The sequence below is a fragment of the Saccostrea echinata genome, unplaced genomic scaffold (genome assembly GCF_033153115.1).
Source record: "Saccostrea echinata isolate AGI-Se365-2 ecotype Australia unplaced genomic scaffold, CSIRO_AGI_Sech_v1 ptg000054l, whole genome shotgun sequence".
In the NCBI taxonomy this organism is placed as follows: Eukaryota; Metazoa; Mollusca; class Bivalvia; order Ostreida; family Ostreidae; genus Saccostrea; species Saccostrea echinata.
The window spans coordinates 25,530,460-25,554,807 of NW_026889803.1; the positions used below are offsets into that span (position 1 = coordinate 25,530,460).

Sequence of the window (24,348 nt, forward strand, 5' to 3'; positions counted from 1 at the left end):
AGGTAAATACTAAGGGGTATTTTCAAAATATAATAAATAGAGGATATTCAATGTTTTGTAGATGAACAGGGAATTTATTTCACGAGTGGGACAGGATTTTTTGATATTTTCACTCGTGCTTCGCACTCGTGAAAATATCAAAAAATCCTGTCTCACGAGTGAAATAAATTCCCTATTCATCTACAAAACATTGAATTTTCTGTTTATTACATTTTCTTTGATTTTCCCTTTGCCTCTGTCTTTTCTTTACAAAGTGTCATATAGGCTTGACGTCATAGTTGAGCGGTTGAGACGTCATTCTTAGCAGTTCTGAGATTGAAAACATTACATAGCATGGCTTTCAGCAACATATTTGGGAAGAAATTGCAGTTTTAACTCTATCAAGTTAATATCTCTGTCTTATGACAGTCCAGAAATTATTTTTTACTTGCTTTGATATCCTTTCACACTGTGAGAGAATATCATTTTGGTATTCTTTCACACTGTGAGAGAATATCACTTTTATTAAATAAATAAATCACAGTATTTCACTGTTGAAAATGTAATAAACGAGAGATAATACATGTACATGTATACCTGAATAATAATAATAATCAGTGGTAATTTCTTGGGGCAAAGTTATTAACCAAGTTTTCTTTTGACATTATTGTTGATTGTGTATTTTCTAAATCTCTTTTTCAAAATATTTAGAATAAAAGATAAATGGATAATATAGATTGTACTGAATCAAGTATCAAATATCAAATACATGACTGTGTGAATAATGGAATCAGAATTTTGTACTCTAAACACATGCTAAAGTTATTTCGATCTCATCATCAATAGTATTAAGACTTTAAATTAATCTGATTTTTTCATGAAACAAATATAAGTTTGAATTTTCTAGTTTAATAATATAATTTTTATTTCGTGGCCGCGATTTTTTTTTTTTCGTGACCACGAAATTTTTTTTGAAATAAAAAATCCGGTTTTTTTTTAATTTCCAAATATAAAAAAAGCTTGGAAAATACATGTTATTTTATTCCACAGGAACTATAAGCAAATTACATTTCCTAAATTTAGAGAAATTAAAAAAAAAATGAAAGTGAGGTCCAAACGTCTTGGTCCGAAACAATGAGTGCTTGAATAGTACAGCGTCCTCTCAGAAGGCTAGAAATTAAAATGGCTGCTGACTGGCTGAACCCCAACTTGACTGAAAGAGAGAAGCAAACCGATGATAAAGAGGAGTTATTTGTGTTTGGATATGCATGTAAACTATTTAGGGATGACAAGAGGGCATTATCTATCGACCAAGGATCTCATCTTATTCCTTGGATGGGCGACGATAAACTACAGATAGACAGGTCGGTCTTCCATTCCAAACCTGGGAAAATTTTCAAGGTTTCGATTTCACTCGAATTATCGCGTATTTAATGTTTAATCATGAAGCAGTTGCCTTTCAGATGATAGAGAGTGTTTGAACAGGGTTAACATGTATGTATACCCTATGAATTGTACTGTAGTGAGAAAAGTACATAGAAAAAACAAAAAATCTCAGAAAGGAGCAGAAGGTCATGACCTGCACTTGAGTGGACAGAGGCAACAAGAGGAAATTGCTACCCAATTCACGAAGAAAAGAAATACCTTTCTGCCATTGACTATGTTATTAAATTATGTTGTCTTCTTTCATTACTGAGTACATTGTTATTTGTATGTACATGTTTCAGTTGCTGAATATTGGCAGTTGGTGTAATATTTAATGTATTGGTGATCAGGTATAAGTATCAAATTTCAATCATATTGTTCAATTTTTGTGTTCAAAATAACATCAATAAAAGGTAATTGAAAGAACACAAAGATAGAACTTCATGTATCTATTATAAAGTGATTAAATCCATGGCTTTTAGACTTAAAATCGCTTTTAAACAAACCAGATCTAGATGTTTATTATTAAAAAAAATGAGTCTTAAAAAGCCAATGGGTTATAATCTTAAGTGTTATTTAATTTACTTACCCACTCTGTATTATAAGTGTATGTGAAATGCTAAGTAAAAAATAAAAATAAAATAAAATGTACATTATATTCAATTCTCAAAACATAGGTTCATTTAGACAAATTGGGTTACTTGAATATGGAGAGGAAAATGAAAGGGCTGAGCAGAATGAATTAAATCATGATTTTGGCTAATTTATTTAGGATATATTATCTGTTCATTGATTATATTACAGGTTCAATGATGAAACCATTCACTCTCACATTAATGGGCTTTGAATCAGATATAAATCAAACCTAGTTCATTAATAATTTTTAGGACCTGAGCATGCACATACTATATAAATGAAAACTTCATAGACAGGTTAATTTTAAGTATGTATATGAAAACTTCAAGGAAGGTCAATTATAAGACATTAAATATAAACTAATGGCAGAGATAATTCAGCATAAATATTTTTAGTCATTATCTTTGTTACTAACTGTCCACAGAAAGTTGCTAACATATGGCCCGGCTCCTAATAGCTGACTTAGTTAGCCAATAAGGAACCAAAATACAGTTATAAATTTTATTTGTGTTCATTCATCTCACTATCTCTTATCTTTATGAGTCTTCTTTGACCCCTCATAAAAATTTCTTTTTGATTGATCACATTACTTATTAAAAAGAAGTATTACACATATTTTTTATATACATGTAGTCCCTTATTATGATCTGATCTTAATTTTTAATTTCATATTTTATGTCCATTATGCCCTCTATTTCCTTTTCCTTTTCAAATTTGAGTAATACAAAAAAATTGGCATTTGCCATGGGGTAACTATTGATCAATTTGAAAATCTTGTATAGCAATTGGAGCATTTCAACATAGTATCATGAAATGATAGGGAAAGATAAAGGATTCACCCTTTAAAGAATATTTGTAGTATTTCTGAAAGAAGAATTCTTAATTCACTCTGCTGGGAAATTATGACTTTTTTATTAGTATTTACAGTATTAATTTTTTATAAGTAGGTATGGTACAATGTGATTTTATTATTGTGTATAGTATGGGAATAGCGTCTAATACTTTTGCCTTCCCTGCAGGTATGACGGGCGAGGTCATTTGTATGACCTTAAGCCATATGACTCTAGTCATGCCCAGCCCTGCGTACTGACCCCAGAGGAGAAGAAATTGGAGGAGATGTGTGACGAGGAAAGATATCTGGAGCTCCATACAGATGTAGCAGAAAAGAAGTTACATGAGGGTATGTTTTGTGTGTGAATGAATATGTTTGGTGTGGAAAAAGAGAATGATAAATTTAATTTTGTTTTTAAAAAAAAATCTAATGCATATTTTGATTTGTAATGTAGAAGAGGAATGGAAGCGATATTACCAGTCTCTCTCCGAGGGTTATGGAGCAGTAGGATTTAGCTATGAACAACAGCAACAGGATGAATATGCAGAATACTATCAAGGTAGTTCACTTTCATTTTAAAAACTAGGAGAAGAATGATAACGTGATTTTGATAATAAACAACTTGCTTCACATCATTTAATATTTCAGCCATTTCAGAAGAGGAAAAACCTTTCACAGTTCCGTCTGAGTTGAATCTTCCAGAGGATATTACACCAGTAAGGTTTAATAGCAAAAGGATTTCCAAAATTGTTAAGTCTTCTTGGAGGGAGAGCTTGAAACTTGGCTTTTTGACTTCATAAGTTTAAAGTTAGAACAAATCTTAGTTTCAGCAGGTTTTTAGCTCACCTCAACGAAATTGGGGGAGCTTATGTAATACCCTCGGCGTCGGCGTCCCAGGTTAAAGTTTTTGGAGCAGTTTTTTTTTCAAGTACTTCTATGCCCTATATCAATCAGAGATGCATGGAGGATGCTTCTAGTGTGTTTCATTGTACCAGTCAAGGTTTCAGATGCTGCAATTTCAGCTAAAGAATGACAAGGTTAATGTTTTTGGAGCAGGTTAAAGTTTTTGGTGCAGGCTAATGTTTTTGGAGCAGATCCAATTTCCAAGTAACTATAAGCCCTATATTGACCAAACTTGCATGAATGATACTAAGGATGCACACTACTAGACTTGCTTCAGATGCTGGATCTGACCTACATTTTCCGGATGAGTGACCAAGTTAAAGTTTTTAGAGCAGATCTCATTTTCAAGTAACTATAAGCCCCATGTTGACCAAACTTGCATGGATGATGCATCAAGTTGATGAACACTCTCAAATTTGCTTCAGATGCTGGATTTGACTTACATTTTCTGGGCGAGTGACTAGTTTGAAGTTTTTAGATAAGTCCATTCCCAAGTAACTGCAAGCCCTATCAGACCAAAATTGCATAAATGTTGCATCTAGGGATGCACATTACTAGATTATTAGTTTAGTGTGGGACTTTGCCTTATTTAAAGACAACATTCGTTGAGGTGAGCTCTGTAATCTCTGATTACCTATGTTTCTTATTTATAGAGCCTTTAAATATATTGATCACAAGTCAGATTTTGGGATTTATTTTAGCTCAACTGAACCAAATCCTCAGGCTCAAGTGAACTTTTCAGCTTTAAACTTTGTTTTTTATCTGTGGTCTGCAGCATTGTAATTGTTATTGATGCTGCTGTGCATAAACTTTTCACGTTTTTATCTTTCTCTGCAGAACCAATTGGCCAGTTTCAACCACACTAGGCACTAAGTATCCTAGAGTAAAGGGTTTCAAGACTTTTAAAGTGAAAGGCAACGGCTGCCTTTCAGGGGAGATAATTAAGAAAAGACAAACATATGAGTGAATCATTCACAAAAAGTAATAAATTTATGTCAAAGTTCCCTGACTAAATGTACATTCAAACTAGTTCAATCCATGAAAAAAAAGTTAAAAAAACGAATGCTGAAGAACAGCATGGCCAGGGTAACTCCATTGAGCATTGTGGACCTTGGACCTCATTTGTGTGTGTGGAGGGGGGGGGGGGGGGTGTTAAACATAATTTTCAGAAAATTTTAAAATTCATTTTATAATTATAGAAATAACATTGAAATATTATTGAAATGGCCTTATGAATTGGCATTAATTGTACCCTTTTCAGTATTTTTAGCTCACCTGAGCCGAAAGCTCAAGTGAGCTTTTCTGATCACATTTTGTCCGTCGTCCGTCCGCCCGTCTGTCCGTCTGTCTGTCTGTCTGTCCGTCCGTCTGTAAACTTTTCACATTTTTGACTTCTTCTCAAGAACCACTGGGCCAATTTTAACCAAATTTGGTACAAAGCATCCTTGAGTGAAGGGGAGTTTAAATTGTTAAAATAAAGGGCCAAACCCCTTTACAAGGGGAGATAATCAAGAAAAGACAAAAATAGGGTGGGGTCATTAAAAAATCTTCTTCTCAAGAACCAGTGGGCCAGAAAAGCTGAAACTTATGTGGAAACATTCTGGGGTAGTGTAGATTCTAAATTGTTAAAATCATGACCCCCGGGGCAAGGGCGGGGCCACAATAGGGAATCCAAGTTTTACATTGAAATATATAGAAAAAAATCTTTAAAAATCTTCTTCTCAAGAACCACTGGGCCAGAAAAGCTGAAACTTATGTGGAAGTATCCTGGGGTAGTGTAGATTCTAAATTGTTAAAATCATGACCCCCGGGGAAAGGGCGGGGCCACAATAGGGAATCCAAGTTTTACATTGAAATACATAGAAAAAATCTTTAAAAACCTTCTTCTCAAGAACCACTTAGCCAGACAAACTGAAACTTATGTGGAAGCATGCTGGGGTAGTGTAGATTCTAAATTGTAAAAATCATGACCCCCGGGGAAAGGGCGGGGCCACAATAGGGAATCCAAGTTTTACATTGAAATATATAGAAAAAAATCTTTAAAAATCTTCTTCTCAAGAACCACTTAGCCAGACAAACTGAAACTTATGTGGAAGCATGCTGGGGTAGTGTAAATTCTAATTGTTCAAATCATGACCCCGGGGGAAGGGCGGGGCCACAATAGGGAATCCAAGTTTTACATTGAAATATATAGAAAAAATCTTTAAAAATCTTCTTCTCAAGAACCATTAGGCCAGAAAAGCTGAAACTTATGTGGAAGCATCCTTTGGTAGTGTAGATTCTAAATTGTTAAAATCATGACCCCTGGGGGCAGGGCGCGGCCACAATAGGAAATCCAATTTTTATATTGAAATATATAGAAAAAAAAAATCTTCTTCTCAAGAACCACTTGGTCAGAAAAGCTAAGACTTTTGTAGAAGCATCCTGGGGCAGCGTAAATTCTAAAGAATTCAAATCTTGACCCCTGGGTGTAGGGCGGGGCCACAATAGGGAATCCAAGTTTTACATTGAAATATATAGGAAAAATCTTCAAAAATTTTCTCCTCAAGAACCTCTCGGCCAGTAAAGCTGAAACTTATATGGAAACATCCTAGGGTAGTGTAGATTTTAAATTGTTAAAATCATGATCCCCGTGGGTAGGGCGGGGCCACAATAGGTATTACAAAAAGATCATCTGGTGAAGAACAGCAGGGCCAAAGTTATTCAGGTGAGCGTTGTGGCCCATGGGCCTCTTGTTGTTATTTATTTGCAAAAAGTTAAAAATAATCATAGAAATATGATATTAGCCTACAAGATAGGTGGCATTTACCTTTGTGACTTTGCTTTCAATAGCCCAGTACAGAAAAAAGTAATGCAATCATCTTGAAAACAGCCAAGTTTGTTGCCAAACAAGGAGCACAGATGGAAATCTTGATCAAAACTAAGCAGGCCAATAATTCACAGTTTGATTTTCTTCATTTTGAAAATCCACTAAACCCTTACTACAAGCACATGGTGAAGATGATCAAGTCTGGAAAGTACAAACCTAAAGAGGAAGCTGTTGAAGAAGATGATGAAGGTACTTCAAAACAATTTTAGGAATATAAAATACATTTGCTACTTAAACTAGGTGTTGTTTTCTGAATGAATACAATTGTCTTCCCCAGACTGTAAACTTTGATGACCTTGTGACATTTTTTACTTAACCTTGAATTTCACAGTAATGTCACTCTCTAATATCATGGGCAAAAATGGATTAGTATTAATATTCCATTGAAAAGTTTCAAAGTTAGACAACTTAGATACAACTTGTAAGCAGCAACACACCTACCAGTAGTTTACATTTATTCCAAGCAAGGTTTCAAAAGGACACCATTTCATTATCTTATTGCCCATAGACCATGACCTTGATATGTGACTGAATCAGGATCTCATAAATTCATGTAAAGAGTATGTCCAGGAGGTACTGTAAATGTATTTTATTTGGCACGTATGATATTTGGCGGAAATTGATTTTTTATCAAGTTGGTGTGAATTTGATTCAGTGCCTTCTGAAATAACTTACATAAGTCTTTTTAGCGATGTACTTGATTTAGCAGAAGCTGCTTGGCGCGAAAGGCGCTAATTAGAATACACAACCAAATGTAATACGTTTACAGTATTGTAGGCACCACAACTTGGCCACATTTCAGGCAGTTGTATTTCAACACAACTTTCTTTATCATATGATACTTTTTAAGATAGGTATACAGGTTTTGATACAGAGTGTTTTTGATGTTAAGAAAATACATCATTTGATAATGCTGTTTGTTTCTTTTGTACTCTCTGAAGATGAAGGTCATGGACATGGATATCTCCACCCTAGTTTGATGGCCACTAGGAAAGCTGCCCCAGCCCCTGAGGTGCCAGCATATAAAGCTGTGGAGATGCCCAAAATCTCTGTACATGATACACCATATGGTCAGCTGATTAAATCACTGGCCAAGAAACAACAACCTGACACAGCTCACAGGTTAGTTCCTTAAATATGTCTTCTTTACACGTGATTAATATGGATGTTTTTCAGATTGAAAAAAATATGCATAATTTGATGTATTCAATGACTGTTATTGATAAGCTTACAAAACTATCTTGTTCAGCTCCAGTGCCAACCAAGTTCCTGATTATGAGGAGGAAACAAAGCCATTGAAACCACCACCTCTACCACCATTTTACCAGGATTCTGTACCTGGTGGGAGCCACCATGCTCACCCACCACCCCCCGGGATTGAGCCTGTTACCCTTCCTACACACATGCAGACTGAGCCTTTGCCTCCTGGGACTGATGTAGAGAGACCAGTTCTGCCTCTGAGACATACACAGGTTGTCATGGAGGACTATCAGTCTGATAGGTACAGTGGAACTACACACACACACTTTCTAATGAAAATTTGGATATGTATGTTTTTATAATTGCTGACTTAGTCTTCTAGGTCTGCAGAAAGTCCCCATGGACCCCTTTTTCTTTAACAATATGATTGTCATGACAATTTCTTTACATGTAGAGAACAAAATTCATTTTTGCATAAGAATGACCATTTCATGTAGAGTGCAGCATCAGCCAGGGATGTCAAGGGATTTTAAGGGATGACAATATCTATTATTTAACATCTACTGATTTTTTGCTACATGTATGTAAGAGTAATTCAACAATATTTTGAATTATATACTGATTCCCTGAAAATCACCATAAAAAGACTGGTTCCTGCGGTTTAATGACGTGATACACACCTATTCTGAACACCTAGCAATTTCTTTAAATCTATGAAAGTTCTGAAATGTTCCAAATAAAATCATTAATATTCATTACACATCTCAGTCAAAGTTACATATGGGGGGGGGGGGGGGCTAATTTATAAGGGAAGATGAGTAACTCATTATTGTGACATCATAGTAAAAACTGACACATTTAATGTGCAGGGAGAGGTGGATCATGTTACTTTTTATACCCCCGCTCCAAAGGAGAGGGGGGTATACTGTTTTACCCTTGTGTGTCTGTCCGTCTGTCTAGCTGTACGTCCGTGTGTCTGTCCTAAACAAATTTTCGTCGCAGTTCTCTTAGCAACTACTTAGCTCTGATGCTTGAAATTTTCGCACAGTCTTTGTTGAGGTATGCCATATGGTGGGATTCACTTTTGTTCAAATCCGACGTCAACTTCCTGTTTATCTGTGCATCTGTCCATAACGAATTTTCATCAGTTTTCTCAGCAACTACTCAGTGTAGATGCTTGAAATTTGAGCACACTCTTTGTTTAGGCATGCCATATGGTGGGATTCATTTTTGTTTGAATCCGATGTCAACTTCCTGTTTATCCGTGCATCTGTCCGTACCAAATTTCTGTCACAGTTTTCTCAGCAACTGTTCATTGCAGATGCTTGAAATTTGAGCACAATGCCTAATGGTGGGATTCATTTTTGTATGAATTCGATGTCAACATGAGAGTGTATATTCATTATCAGAGCAGGGGTATTACTAGTGAGCATTTGCTCACAGATTTCTTGTTCAAAATGATGTTTGTAATAAAAAAAGAATATTCCTTGCAATATTACCATTTTCTGATTTTGGTAAAGTTTTAAATGAAACACCCGTCCTATAAAGAATGTAATTTTTAATTATTTTTTCACAAAAAAGTACCAAATAAGACAGTATTTCCATTGTGCACCTCATAATTGCACTGCATATAAGATGAATTGCAGTTACAAGTTAGCTGGTGAAGAATTTGTATTGATATAACAAAACAGTTAAAGTATATCATTGAGGGAGTCAGAAAGATTCCAGTTTCCCTCAAGCAAGACTATTTCCCTTGGTTTTGCCTTGGGAAATAGGCCTGCTCTTTGGGAACTGGAATCTTCCTGACTCCCTCAATAATATATTTTAACTGTATACTGTTGCTTAAAATAACATTATTTAATATATTGTACTGAATGTGAGGTAAGAGTTCTATAATATTCTTTTATTTCTCAAATTTACAATTCAAATTTTGATGTGTAAAGTACACTCAATTGAGACCATAAAATTTGACTGATCAAGGCCATCTTTAAAATATTGTCTGTTTGCCCTCTCCCGACACTGAAAAAAATGGTCTGACTCAAAACTTCTTTAAACCTACACAATGAAGGTAAGTAAAATAATTTATCAGAACCATTGGTCCCTGGCCTCAAGACCTTAAACTGAGAACATACTTAAGTCAGAATTTCAAATGAATATAACTTCTGAAATAATTTTGATAATAAAACAAAATTTTCATCATTTGTTTGTATTAAGATAGTAAACAAACATGCAAATTTCAGAACACATATGTAAAATAAAACTCAAGATACTGAGAATCAAAATTTTGACTTAAGTCTATTATCATATTATGGTCTTGGGGCCTGGTGTTATAGATCTAAAAAATCTAATGTAAGTTACTATTTTTGTTCATATCTTTCATGTTATAAATCTACATATAGTATTTTTAAAGGAAAATTTAAAACTTATATTTTTAGAATTGTTTTTTCAGAGGTTCCCCAGGCCCTTTTGAACAAATTGTACCACCTCCACCAGATATACAGCCAGTGATTGACAGAATGGCAATGTATGTGGCCAAAAATGGAATCGAATTTGAAATCGTTGTCAAGAGCAAAAATGATCCAAGATTTGAGTTCCTATTACCACATCATGTCCATTTTCCATATTATGATTTCAAAAAGCAGATACACATGAGGGTAAGAATATACAATATGTTAACAATTATCTTTTGTGTATGTACTTATAAATAAGCCCATCTGCAGGTTGTGGACTCCTGCAGTCCTATCTGTCTTTAAGTTCATTATATTATTATGATTATTGGAGATTGCTTTATTACCGGTAATGAATAACTATACTGAAGAGAGGGTGCAATGCACTGAAATATTAATCCTGCTAGAAAAGTCCACATACAGCATGTACAGTATTGATTTAATGCCTTCTTTGAAGGAGCTTTGCAAAAGTTGTTAGTTTGTAAACCAGTGTTGTCTGACCAATATATTGAGAAGATGACACTTTGCAGTAGGCCATGAAAGATAAATCCCTTTGAATCCCAGACCAAAATGATTAAAGGTTACCTTAAAGGGTTTTTATCACGTATCTAAATTTCTTAAAAATGAAACACTATTATGTTCTTGAAACATATTTTTATCGTTAAATTATGAAAAAATGTTGAAAACGGCCGTAATTAGACGTTAAAACGCCCGTAATATAGGGTCCTCGAAGTAAAAATCTCCACTAATTAGATAGGGGTCATGTGGTACTGAAACGTCATAGGTGTCAATGGTCAATAGAACTCGTAAAGCTTATCGTAAGAAAAAAAATATATTGAATAGATTTTTACGCTAAATAAATAGAATACAGGATATGGCCGGTTGGAAATTTGACATAGACTATATTCCTTTGGTTATCGACGGTCAATCTTTAAGGTATGAACGTCTAGCAGAGAGAAATAACCCGAAAATATGCCGACAATTGCAAAGAGGTCACCGAAGACGAAGCCGTTGACAACTCGGGACTTCAACTAAATAGAACGAATTACTAAAGTTTAACTTCGTAAACTTTTATAAATATGGGAATTTTAAATTCTTCTCCATTATTATTTTAATTAATTATAAATAAGTAAATCCTGTATATCTTCTATCTGTTCTAGCAGTGAATGTCATGTACTAGAAATGACACTTCTTCAATGGCGCCGTACGCCATTACGAAGTTTACAACATTCCTACTAGATTCTGTGCGACTTTTAAAAGAAAATGCATGTTTGTCATTTATTATTTTTTTTTAAAAGTATCTTTCCTTAAAATATTTTATAGGACAGAAAAAAATCGTGATCGATCGGGCATAAACGATTGTTCTGAATGGAGATAAACGCCATCGCATTTGCAGAGAAAAGCCTCGACCAAGTCCACGAAATGTGGGGAAAAAATTCTTCTTAAAACCTTTCTTGTGCACATTTGTGCACCATAAAGCCATAAATTATACCTTACAAGTTGTCAATTATTCAATTATCACTTAATTATTTTCTAACAGGTTTAAAAGACACAACGAATGAGCCCTTTTGTTTACACAATAAGTACTTCGCTTGACCAGGATTGACACCTATGACGTCAGAGCAATGGCGCGTAACATCGGCGATCAAAATATGCATATTGAGAAATTCAAACTTTGAATCGCTGAAACATCAAAAATATTAATTTTCTAGCAAAAATTTTTAGATATATGATTTTAATAGCATGTAGACTTTTTCATATCAAAAAATTTTGAAACGTGATAAAAACCCTTTAACTTTAGCTCTACTAGACGGGAAGAGCTTATGGGTCAGTCATTTTCACATTTTCAAATTCTACTACAGAACCACTGGGCAACTATCAACCAAGTTTGTCACAAAGCATCCATATTTAATAAGAATTCAAGCTTGTCCAAATGAAGGGTCAGATCCTCTCTAGGAAATAATAAATCTTATCAATAAGATAATTTACCACACACAAAAAAAACCCCTCTTTTTTTCAAATTAAGAATGAAAAAATCTTGATGTAGTGTAAATTTTATGTTGACCAACTCATAGCACTTTAAAACCAAGTTGAGATGATAAAGGGCTCTAAATAAGTACATATAGATAAATAAAAAAAAATAAGGCTCAGAAAAATGTTGTATACTGACTCTGTTTCTTTAGTTTTTTGGGAGACTCTACTGCAAGATTTATGCACTTTAATTTCAAATTGAACTCTATGAATTTATTCAGGAGGCAGCAAAGGAAAGGGAGAAGAAAGGAACTGAGAAACCAACCAAGCTGAGTTTTTCTATTAAACCCAAAGCCAAGGAGAAAGAGCATAAGCATAAAGAAAAGAAGAAGAAGAAAATCTTTGATAATGAAAGCAGTGAAAATGATGGTAAGGAGATAAATGATTGTTAGGTTACAAAGCATTATGCCTATCGAGCACTTATTCCCTAGGGTTTGGCTATTTTGGTCATAAATTGTTAATGCATTATATCTTTAAAAAAAAACAAACTTTTAAACCCCTTGATATTGAGATACAATGTGATAATGGATAAAGAGTCCTCTACTAATTTGTTAAATTCATGTCACGTTAGTCCAGTGTTTCAATCTCAGGAATGGAGTAGGTCACAGCTTGTTAACTCCTGATACTTAGGTGACCATGGTCAAATCAGGCTCTCTTACTCACGTGTACTAAAGCTTAAACATTTGTAACCTACAACAGATTTGATTCTTCTTAACCCAGTGGATGATGTGTCATGCTAAATAAAAAATAACACAGATAAAAATGTCGTAAATTGTAGAAAATAAATAGAGGATATTCAATGTTTTGTAGTTGGATATGGAATTTATTTCACTCGTGAGACAGGATTTTTTGATATTTTCACTCGTGCTTTGCACTCGTGAAAATATCAAAAAATCCTGTCTCACGAGTGAAATAACTTCCATATCCAACTATAAAACATTGAATTTTCTGTTTATTGCATTTTCTCTGATTGTCCCTTTGCCTCTGTCTTTTCGTAACACTGTCATAGGCTGTGACGTCATAGTTGAGCAGTTGAAACATCATAGCTTAGCAGTTGTGAGATTGAAAACATTGTAACATGGACTTTAGCAACATATTTGGGAAGAAATTGGCAGTTATAGTCTCTGTCAAGATGTTTTAGTTACTATCTCTTTTTACAGGCCAGAAATTATTTTTTGCTTACTTTGATATCCTTTCACACTGTGACAGAATATCACTTTGGTATCCTTTCACACTGTGACAGAATATCACTTATTCAATAAATAAATCACAGTATTTCACTGTTGAAAATGTAATAAAGGTCGAGTAACTTTTTTCTAGATTTTGATATTCAAAGCTGAATTGCATCCCCTCTGTAAATTTTGTGAATGTTGAGGAGTTACGTGAATGTGTTTTTTATTGAGTAAGTTAAATATTCTGTTATTGCTTCCTGTAGCTGACTCAGACAGAGAGAAGTCCAGTGCCTCGGGAACGTCGACTCCTGTAGGGAGTGACTATACAGAGGAGAGGGTAGAAAAACCCCAGGTACCCCAGGAGGAGAGGGATAGAAAATTAGGTAGGAGGAGGCAAATATCAAGTTAGTTTTCCTGCAGGAGTTAAAACAGTTTGAGAAATTCCTGTTCATTTTGAAAACTCATTCAGACATTCACAATCATAATTAAGGTATATATGTTCCATATCTTGTTTGAGACAGCAACCTGTTTTTCTCCAGCTAATTACATTGTCTCACAATAGGCATGAGGCTTGTCAAGTGTCTATTGACAAAAAGTTAAGGAATGAGAGTTGGGGGGGGGGGGGGGGGCAAGCGTACTTTATGAAACCTTAATCTCTCTTTACTTCATTAAAATTTTTCAAATCTATATTACATTATTACTGCATGGAACACTCAAAACCAATATCATGTAGCACAATATTAAAAGGTGTTTACCAAGTTGTTAGACCCCCCCCTCCCCCTTCCCTCCAAAAAAGGAATCCATGTATGGGAATGATGAAACATAGTCTTAATGGGAGAAATATGTTTTTGTTATGGTTTTAGATGTTATTATAACAATTAAGAGTTGGGACTATAATATAATTTAATAGTTGAGGAGCGACTAAAGGACAAATTAGCTCAGGCTGCCAGGGAGAAGCTTGCTCAGACTTCAAGGGAAAAACAGATGCAAGCAGAAAGAAAAAGGAAAGCTGCCATGTTTATTAACATGCTGCGTTCATGTAATTCAGGAGCAGCTGGTGATGAGGAAAAATTGGAAGAAGAATTACTAAGTATGTACACACTGATCATCAGAAGCGTCTATGCAAACACTTGTAAAATCAATTATTTTGGAGAGGTCAAATTTTAATGGTTATAGGATAAAAAGTTGGTTTGTGGGAAATTAATTTCATAATTGAAAAAGAAACATACAGTGTGATACCTTAGGCTGAAATTTTATCATTTCATGGAGAACATGAATTTGTTCATCTGTATGCAAGCAAACAGCAATAACAAGAGCACCGCTAAGCGGAGCATCCCCTCGCACCAGGAACTTCACCGGTAATGGCAATTCTCCATGCGAGAGAAAAATTCTCAAGAGGGACGTTAAACAAGATACAATCATCTACATTAAGTCTAGTAATCAAGGGTTATAAACCCAGTATTACTATATATATATATAAAGTTTAAAATAAGGTAAAGAAATTAAAATGTATTGCAACACTAATTAGATTTTATCAAAATTCAAGGTGGATATCAGGGGGGAGGAGGTTGGGTCATAACAAGCATACATGATTGGACAGTTTCATTATTCCTAGCAGAAACATCACGTATGCTCTAAATTTCATTAATTTACCTACCTGAGTAAACCTCACAGTAGCATGCAATATGCATCAAATCTGAAAATATTTTTTTGTAGTGAAAAATGACAATATACCGGTGTTGAGATGTCAATGAAACTTGTGAAAGTTTATATAAATTTATAGCTTTCAAGAATTAATTGCACCTCAAGATTTAATTCCACAGCCACAGGCCCCTATTGTAAACACACACGTGTGGTGATTTGGTACTGAAACCGCGACGTTCATCAAATTATTTCAGTTACTCAGTGACAGAGATGACACTTTTATTTCATACAAACTTTCTCAAGATACGCACAATAATATGACAATACGCGAATACAAAATGGAACTTACCAAAGCGGCTCTATCTAAACGACCCGAATTTTAACCTGTTAAATTTACCGGAAGTGAGCATTGTCAACTCATACATAAAATTGCAGGGTTTAAAGGTAGTAAAAACGCGATATTTTAAGAACTATTTCACTGATTAACTTGAAAATGAATAGGGTTCGTCCTTTTACAATGCCACATAAGTATGTGAAGACTGAGAAATGATAGTGCAAAGATTCTCTTTAAATCTTGCCCATAAGCTGTAACGGACACACTAACACACTAACACACACACATACGCACAGTAGCGATGCTATATCCCCTCCGCAACTAGTTGCGCGAGGGGATAATTAACACCTCCCAACCTCTCCACCATCACCCAACCCTTGAAGATTAGTGCCTTTAAAGTAAGTCATTGTGTCTGTTGAAGATTCTTCACAAAAATTCTGCTTATATGAAGAATTAGTGGGCAACTGACATAAGTTCCTTTTATTATCCCCTCGCGCAACTAGTTGCGGAGGGGATATAGCATCGCTACTGTGCGTATGTGTGTGTGTTAGAGTGTCCGTTACAGCTTGTGGGCAAGATTTAAAGAGAACCTTTGCACTATCATTTCTCAGCCTTCACATACTTATGTGGCATTGTAAAAGGACAAACCCTATTCATTTTCAAGTTAATCGGTGAAATAATTCTTAAAATATCGCTTTTTTTACTACCTTCAAACCCTGCAATTTTGTGTACGAGTTGACAATACTCACTTCCGGTAAATTGGTTAAAATTCGGGTCGTTTCGATAGAGCCGCTTCGTAAGTTCTACTTTGTATTTGCGTATTGTCATATTATTGTGCGTGTCTTGAGGAAGTTTGTATGAATTTAAAGTGTCATCTCTGTCACTGAGTAACTGAAATAATTTGATGAACGTCGCAGTTTCAATACCAAATTACCACACGTGTGTGTTTACAATAGGGGCCTGAGGAATTTAATCCTCAGGCACACGTAATTCTTGAAAGCTATAAATATAAAGTTTCACAAGTTTCATTGACATCTCAACACCAGTATATTGTCATTTTTCACTACAAAAAAATATCTTCCGTGCGTATTTTCAGATTTGATGCATATTGCATGCTACTGTGAGTCTTACCCAGATAGGTAAATGAATGAAATTTGGAGCATACGTGATATGTTTCTGCTAGGAATAAGGGAAACTGCCCAATCACGTATGCTTGTTATGACCCAACCTCCCCCCCCCCCCCCATGATACAGTGTATGCACCTTGACTTTTGTTAAAAGAATCTGGGGGGATAAGACGAGCCATGTGCCCATGCCCGTTTTTCGACTATGCAGTAACATTTATTGGAAAAAATCTCTCAATTGTTCGAATTTACTTAAGCATTTTAATGTTTACCGTAGTTTTCAAAATGATATTTATATTCTAAACAAGCTAAACAGCTGACTTTCATTTACTGTCACAAATGTCTAACATGGGTAAGGACTTCTATTAATTAATCTGCATATTGAGTGTTTACACTTATTGTGGAGATATTATAAAAATACTAACATCGTATATAATGATAATGGTGATCTAGAAGCGCTTTTATTTAAAGTAAATAAAAACGGGAATAAAAGTATTCAAATACATGTATCTATTATAATTTTATCCGGCATTTTAAATAATTTACTGTAAATAAGTTCATTACTACATGTATATATTTTATTTCCAGTGAAATATATGTTATTCCTATAAACATTTTTTATGAAGTAAAACAAAATTAAAACAAAAAAAAAATAAAAAAATCAGAGCATGACTCGATCACTTTCCTCAATAAACGTCCCTTTAAAGAGCTCCTCGCTAACCACTAGACCACGGAGTCACACTTACATGTCTATTTAAATAGCATACAGTTCTCTATATTTAGCAAGCGTTTTTGGACTTAGAATTTTTTAAGACCACGGTGAAAATTTAAGTAAGTTAACTTAATTTTTTATGTAGAGTGGGTCTTCATACCAAATTTTTGCAAGTGAAAAAAGCAACATCTTTCCATTGCCTTTCATTAATCGTTCTCAAAAAAATGGTACGATGACCCACTCTATTTAAAAAATGTAGTTATATCATCCAAATTATGTCAGTTTCTGTGAAAATTGAGCGTGATGCCATTTTGTTGTGTTAATCAGAATCATTTTCGCTGTTACAGTATTCAGGTTTTGTCAAATTTGTATGCAAATGGTAATAAGCATTACATTAATTCAACAAAAAGTGAAATTTTTGTAAAATGAATTTATTGATTTTTTATCGATCGTTTTGTAGGCATATGGCTCGGCTTATCCCCCCAGTTTCTTTAACTAGTATTGCAATACATTTTAATTTCTTTACCTTATTATAAACTTCATATAGTAATACTGGGTACCCTTGATTACTAGGCCTAGTTGAGTGTATCTTGTTTAACGTCTGTTTTGAGAATTTTTCTCGTATGGAGACATTGCCATTTCCGGTGAAGTTCCTGGCGCGAGGGCATGCTCCGCTTAGCGGTGCTCTTGTTTTATATTGAATAGAATTTCATGCTGGATTATACATAAAATAAATCGATAAAATTCTTCTCAAGAACAGAAGAACCACTGCATGTAAAAGTTATATTGATAGGCAAGTATCCTCATTTTGTGAAGATTCAAATTTGTTTAAATCTTGGGAGTGGGATCACAAAAGGAAGTCAAAGTTTAACTAAGGAATACAAGAGACATCTTCAAAAATCTCTAAAACAGTGGGTGTCCCAGTTAATTGTTTTAAACTGAAGACAAGTTTCAAATTCATTTTAATTATGGTCTCCAGGGTTAGGGTGAGGCCACAATATGGAGTAAAATGATATACAATGTAACAAGAAAATCATTTTTTTAGATCATTTTTCATGAACAGAAGTTATATTTGTGATATAGATAGGCAAGTATCCTCTTGGATGTAGACTAAATAATGGGGAAAAGGGGTTGCCAAAATATCAACCAACCTCCTCTCCTCTCTATTATTTCTTCTTGATGGAAGGGGTGGGGGATGTAGAGATGTTATAGCTGTAAGATGTCGCATCTCTTATATCTGTTTAATAAATGCTCTTTACAGGAGCAAAATCATCAGAAAGGTCTAACCCCTCCACCACACCAGGCTGTAGTCCTTACTATGGGCCACTAGAAAGAGATAAAAGTGAAGGAGTCAGTGCCAAAAAGCCAAAGAAGTCAAAGCACAAGGACAGGTCAAGGAGATCCAGGTCAAGGTCACCCAGGAGAAGGAGACGCAGTAGATCTTATAGCCCTCATAGCAGCTCACACAGGTAGAGATTCAATAGAATCATGCCTTTTGTATACATGTATTAATGATTGCATCAATAACAATAGGACCCTTATGGATTATTTCACAGAGTAGAGAGTTGAAGTAATTTAAATGTATCATGTACATATTCCACATTTATCTGTCAAAGCAAAAACAGCACTACTAATTTAATTAGAGGCTACCAATCAGGAGTGACAAATAAAATACCAACACTACTGTTTGAATCAAGAGCAAAGTACAAGCAAAAAGATTGTGATAAAGAGGCTAGGTACATGTATTATAAAGTAACATCTATGTCATCTAGGTCTAATTCACCGAAGAGATCTCAGTCCTCATCTCGAAGGAGGTCAAGGTCACCATCATATAAAAGCAGTCACCGAGACAAACATTCCAGTTCCAAAAAGTCAAAAAAGAGACGAAGATCAAGGTAAGCTTGAAGAGATTGTGTTGCCTGCAGTTCATGCAGATACAAAGAAATTTAATACATTGTTTGTATATTGATAGGACCACACTTTCACACAAATGGCTAAAATAATCTTATTTCACACCTTAATTATGTCTTGGTGCAAATGTTTTAGTGAAAGTTTCAATAATCTGTGTACTAAGAATGTAAAATTGTAAATACACTTCAACACAAATAGATTTAGTACCTTTGACAGAACTTCTTTATCATTTGGATGGCTTTGAATCACCTTTTGTAATGCATAAAATGTGTCTGAAAATTGAGTTTTGTAAACTGCTATGATTTACAATCATTTACAAACTGTGGAACACTAAATAAGACCTTACACCCAAGTTTAAATACAATTTATTGTATAATATTAATATGTTACATTTTGGATTATTAATTTTTTTATAAATGTACATGTACTTTCTTATAAAAAGCCACAGATTCACCTATTATGTACATTTATAGCCTCCTAAGGGTGGAATTTTATCAGCAGATTAACAAAATAGGATGCACAAAAACCCATTTCTGAGTAATTCAGCTTCAAGCATCAATGATTATAGCAATATTTTTTTCCTTTTACACATAACACAAGTTATGTCAGTTGTCAGAGAAACTGACAGTGTGAATCTAATCAAAATGGAAAAGATACCGGTATGTAATTGGCAGTATATTTGATGAACAGTGAAACTTGTTATGTATTATAAAAACTTGATGATTGTGATGTCAAATTTTAGTCCCTTTCAGCAAATTCAATTACTTGAAATATTGCCTAATCCGGTATCTTGTTTAATCCAGCCAATTTCTATGGCACCAGTGGTGCATAAAGCAAAGATACATGTACTACATATTCCATAATTTCACTATTATTTTGTACTGAAAATTAGGAAAATATGGCCAGTTTAACCAAAATTCAAGGCCACTGATGTACTTTTTGTCATTCTTATGACACATACATTCCATACTTGATCAAGGAACTTGATTAACACAAAAAATATAACATACATGTACATTTAAGAATTTTATCCTTAATAAGAGCAGGTATAAGATGGGGCTTCTATTGATTTGAAACTAGGGATGTCAATTTAGTCAATAATTCATTTTCGAATATTCAATGAAAGTATTCAAATACATTCGAATATTCGATAAAATTAATAAAATCTGTTTTATTTTAAATATGCATCATCCTACTCTCATGAAAGGTTTAGCGTAGGTCTTATACTGGAAGTAAAATTGCATGAAGATTTTGTAGGTGTACAATAAGAAATTCCATTTGATATTTGTCAATGTTTGAAATAAATAATTGATTTAAATGTAGAAAAGTATAATTTTAACAAATGAAACGTGTGTATTTATAGTAGCTCCAACTGAGGAACCAGTCATCTTACAAAAGGCAAGATAGTCGTAACGGTCTACTGTTCAGATTTCAATATGTGTAATAAAATACAATTATCTGCCTAATAAGAGATATGATTATAATCTTTGATACAATGTTTTTAATATATAAACAAATATTTCCATAGACAATTTTCCTAGGTAATTAACTGATTTCCCGATAATAAATATAAAATTCAGGATTATGTACATCCCGAGATAATCAAGTAATTTACATATTTATTCTGAAATTAAACCCTTTACAATATTAATTAGACTGATTCTATCAGACATTCATTCAATGTTCAATTAAATTTATTTTGATAAGTATACTCAGGCCTATTAGACAATCTAAGATTTCATTTTGTTGTCCTCGATTCTAGATCCGATCGTATCTAACTAATAAAAACTATGAAAGTACGTCTTGTATTATACATAAAGCATTATTGTAAAATTCTTCAACACCTTACTCAATACAAAATACATGTGATTTAGTAGATCTTTATGATAAGAAAGTAGTGAAAGAAATCAGGCGATCGAAATTGATTACTAATAAATTAAACAGGGATAATTCCAGCACTGTTCTAATCAAAATTTATTAACCACAGTACTTCTTTTTATGAAATCTGAAAAACACCGAATATTCGAATCTTAAATTCATATTCGAATATCAACTCATCTAATGAATATTTGAATGTTCGAATATTCGTTGCCATCCCTATTTGAAACATTTGCTTTTGTGGTACACTTTAAATATAAATAGAGAAATATTAAATTGAGTTAATCTTACTTTATAGATCTCCTACTTCAAAACAGAGAAGTGACCTACCAGTTAGTATTGACCTTACAGTGGATGATAGTCCAGACCACCCTACCCCTAGCCTGTCAAATGGAGATTCCTCATACACTGGATCACAGTATAATTTGGAAAGTGACCAAAGGTAGGCAAGGCCAGAAAGATATCTGTGTTCACACAAATCCAAAAGATTTTTCATCTGTGACACTGAAAGAATAGATCAATTTTTTGCTATAGAAATAACCATAAAGTCCACTATAGCAAGGCATTTCTCTCTTTGTTTGCAGGCTGTTTGAAGAACAAGATGTGTCCTCAGATAGACTAACATTGAGCATGGAGGGGGAAGACAGTAATAGTAATGCCAGTGACTCCAAATCTGTATCAGGGGTAGCTATCTTATCTACATATTCTCCACTCTTATATTATGAAAATTGTAAATAGATATTGCTAAAGTTTATATAATTTAACAGTACTTTGGGAGGAAATGGTGAAGATTTTGTTATTATAAAAAATATACCAGTACGTTATCAACAATGAACTTAGATTGTAATGAATTTACTTCCTATTGTCTTCTAAATAACTTCAGCAAAGCTGGGGAGATTATGTGATACTAGCAGTCTCAATGTCCCAGGTTAAAGTTTTTGGAGAAGTTTCAAGTATTTCTATGCCCTATATTGATCCTAGTTGCATGGATGATGCAAGGAGTATGTTTCATTGTACCATTCAAGTTTCAGATGCTGCATTTTCAGCCAATATTTTTCATAAGAATGACCAGGTTAAAGCTTTTAGAGCAGTTCTCATTCCAAGGTAACTGTAAGCCTTTCCTAGACCAAACTTGTTTGGATGATGCATCTAAAGATGCACACTACCAGGCTTGCTTCAGATGCTGGATCTGACCTACATTCTGGATGAGTGACCAAATTGAAGTTTTTGGAGCAGGTTCATTCCTTAGTAATTATGAACTTTTTGGTTACCAAACTTGTATGGCTAATGAATCTAGGGATGCACACTATAGACTAGCTTCAGATGCTTGATCCAACCTACATTTTCCAGGTTAGTGAATGGGTTAAAGTATTAGGAGCAGGTCCATTCCCAAATAATAATAAGCCCTATCTGGACCAAAGTGCATGGATGATTCATGTAGGGATGAAAGATACAGGACTTGCTTAGAATTCTAGATCTGATCTACATTTTTGGATGAGTGAACGGATTAAAGATTTTCTAGCAGGTTCATTCCGATGTATCTTTAACCCCTGCATGGACCAAACTTGCATGTATGATGCATCTAGGGATGCACGCTACCAGACTAGCATTAGATGCTGGATCCCAGCTACATTTTCCATAAACCTTACCTGGACCAAACTTGCTTGGATGATTAATACCAGACCTGACCTATATTCTCTGGATAAATGACCAGATTAAAGTTTATTTTGAGGTTGCTTTAAGCACTATGCTGACCAAACTTGCATGGATCATGCATCTTGGGATGCACACTACCATATTTGCTGCGGATGCTGAATCTTACATTTTGAAGATGATTGAATAGAAAAATTTTTGGAGCATGTCCATTTCCAAGCTAAAATTCTTACTCAAACCTAAATCACAAAACATTGACATTGTGAGGATGACCTAACTTGTATATAAATTTTGGATCTATGGATACACACTACCAGAACATTTGTTTGCTGTTAGATTTTGCCCTACTTAAAGATAACATTTGTTGATTACCTGTGTTTCAGTACATGAGAGAAAGAGTAAGGGCTATCATCAAAGCCAGCAGAAAAGCTATCATGGAAGAAGAAGGGTCCCTGTATGATGATACATGATGTTGGATATCAGACAAATATAAATGGAGAACGAAATCTCACTTCAACAGTGGATGCTAATCAAGTCCACAGAATTGTTTCTTTATATTTAGAGGGACCTGGGGATGTGATCAAATTCAAGTGCTGTTTCAGGTTTACTAGATGTAGACCAGAAAAGCTTATGTAATGGTAATGTGTCTGTTGTCCTACAGTTTTTATCTGATTTCATTTAAACTTGTGAACAAGTAGACTACATTTAAGTGCATAATATTTTTTTGTGCCCTGCCATGACGTCTGTCTTCTTTTCATCAGTCCTCCTGTCACACTGTGTTTAGCTCAGTTTCAAAGAAAAATACATGTATTTTTAAACAAAATTAAAACACTGATACGTAATGGTGAGCCGTACAAAAATGGCATATCTGACCTTGACATCCCAGTGTCTTTGACCTTACTGTTCCCTATTTTATGTTTAGCATTTTTTGGTTACAATAGTTAATACAGGAGGAATAATCTAAATTCTTTAATAATGCTACTCCTTTTTATTGATTTCAATAAACTTTTAATACAAGAAGGCTACATTTATATATTACATATTTTTATATATATATCAGTTTTAGATTTCATTGTGTTTTTTGGCATGGTTTGCTAGAAAAAAAAAATCTATGACATTAATATTCTTTCAAAATGATAATACATTTTGTTTGAATTCAACCAACTTTGGTCTAAGATAAGAAAAAATCCATATCCATATAACATCAATATGCCTAATTCTGTAAATGTAAAACTACAGATCAAGTGAACTTTTCTCTTACAATATTCAAATTCAGTAGAGCTACAGTTAGCTGTGAAGATCTAAAATATAAGGGGATTAAAGGATTGAAAAAAAAAATTCTTGTTATATCTTTCATGGCAATGTACTGTACAATGTTATGCTGTGTATGACCTGTATAGTTTCAAGATGTTTATTTAGAAAGGAGGAATAAATGAATTGTCACTTGTCTGATTGTAATGTTGTTTTTTAATCAAATACAATTGCTTAAAGCTGAACAGGAATTGGAAAAGGAAGAGAGTTCGCCTTATCCGCCATATTAGTTTTCTCAAGACTGTCCTACTCCAACCCTTATATAAGCCTCAGCTTTTGTTCAGAGTT

The 24,348-nt window shown here is 34.1% G+C and overlaps 1 protein-coding gene across 1 annotated transcript; it reads left to right on the forward strand.

The window, feature by feature from the left end:
- Window positions 1-1,161: 1,161 nt before the first annotated feature.
- On the forward strand, window positions 1,162-24,196 carry LOC133172487 (splicing factor, suppressor of white-apricot homolog). The gene is made up of 16 exons (XM_061307373.1): window positions 1,162-1,343; window positions 3,060-3,220; window positions 3,327-3,431; window positions 3,521-3,588; window positions 6,608-6,833; window positions 7,586-7,766; window positions 7,894-8,145; window positions 10,294-10,498; window positions 12,544-12,691; window positions 13,758-13,877; window positions 14,405-14,584; window positions 18,569-18,776; window positions 19,080-19,202; window positions 21,395-21,538; window positions 21,681-21,780; window positions 23,133-24,196. Exons 1-16 carry the CDS (start codon window positions 1,162-1,164, stop codon window positions 23,217-23,219), a joined length of 2,490 nt encoding a protein of 829 aa, XP_061163357.1. The 3' UTR covers window positions 23,220-24,196.
- The last annotated feature ends 152 nt before the right edge of the window (window positions 24,197-24,348 follow it).

Coding starts and splice junctions, on each gene's coding strand:
- LOC133172487 (XM_061307373.1), top strand. CDS start 1,162: ATGGCTGCTGACTGGCTGAACCCCAACTTGACTGAAAGAGAGAAGCAA. Junction 1,344..3,059: donor GATAAACTACAGATAGACAG/GTCGGTCTTCCA, acceptor CCTTCCCTGCAG/GTATGACGGGCGAGGTCATT. Junction 21,539..21,680: donor AATTTGGAAAGTGACCAAAG/GTAGGCAAGGCC, acceptor CTTTGTTTGCAG/GCTGTTTGAAGAACAAGATG.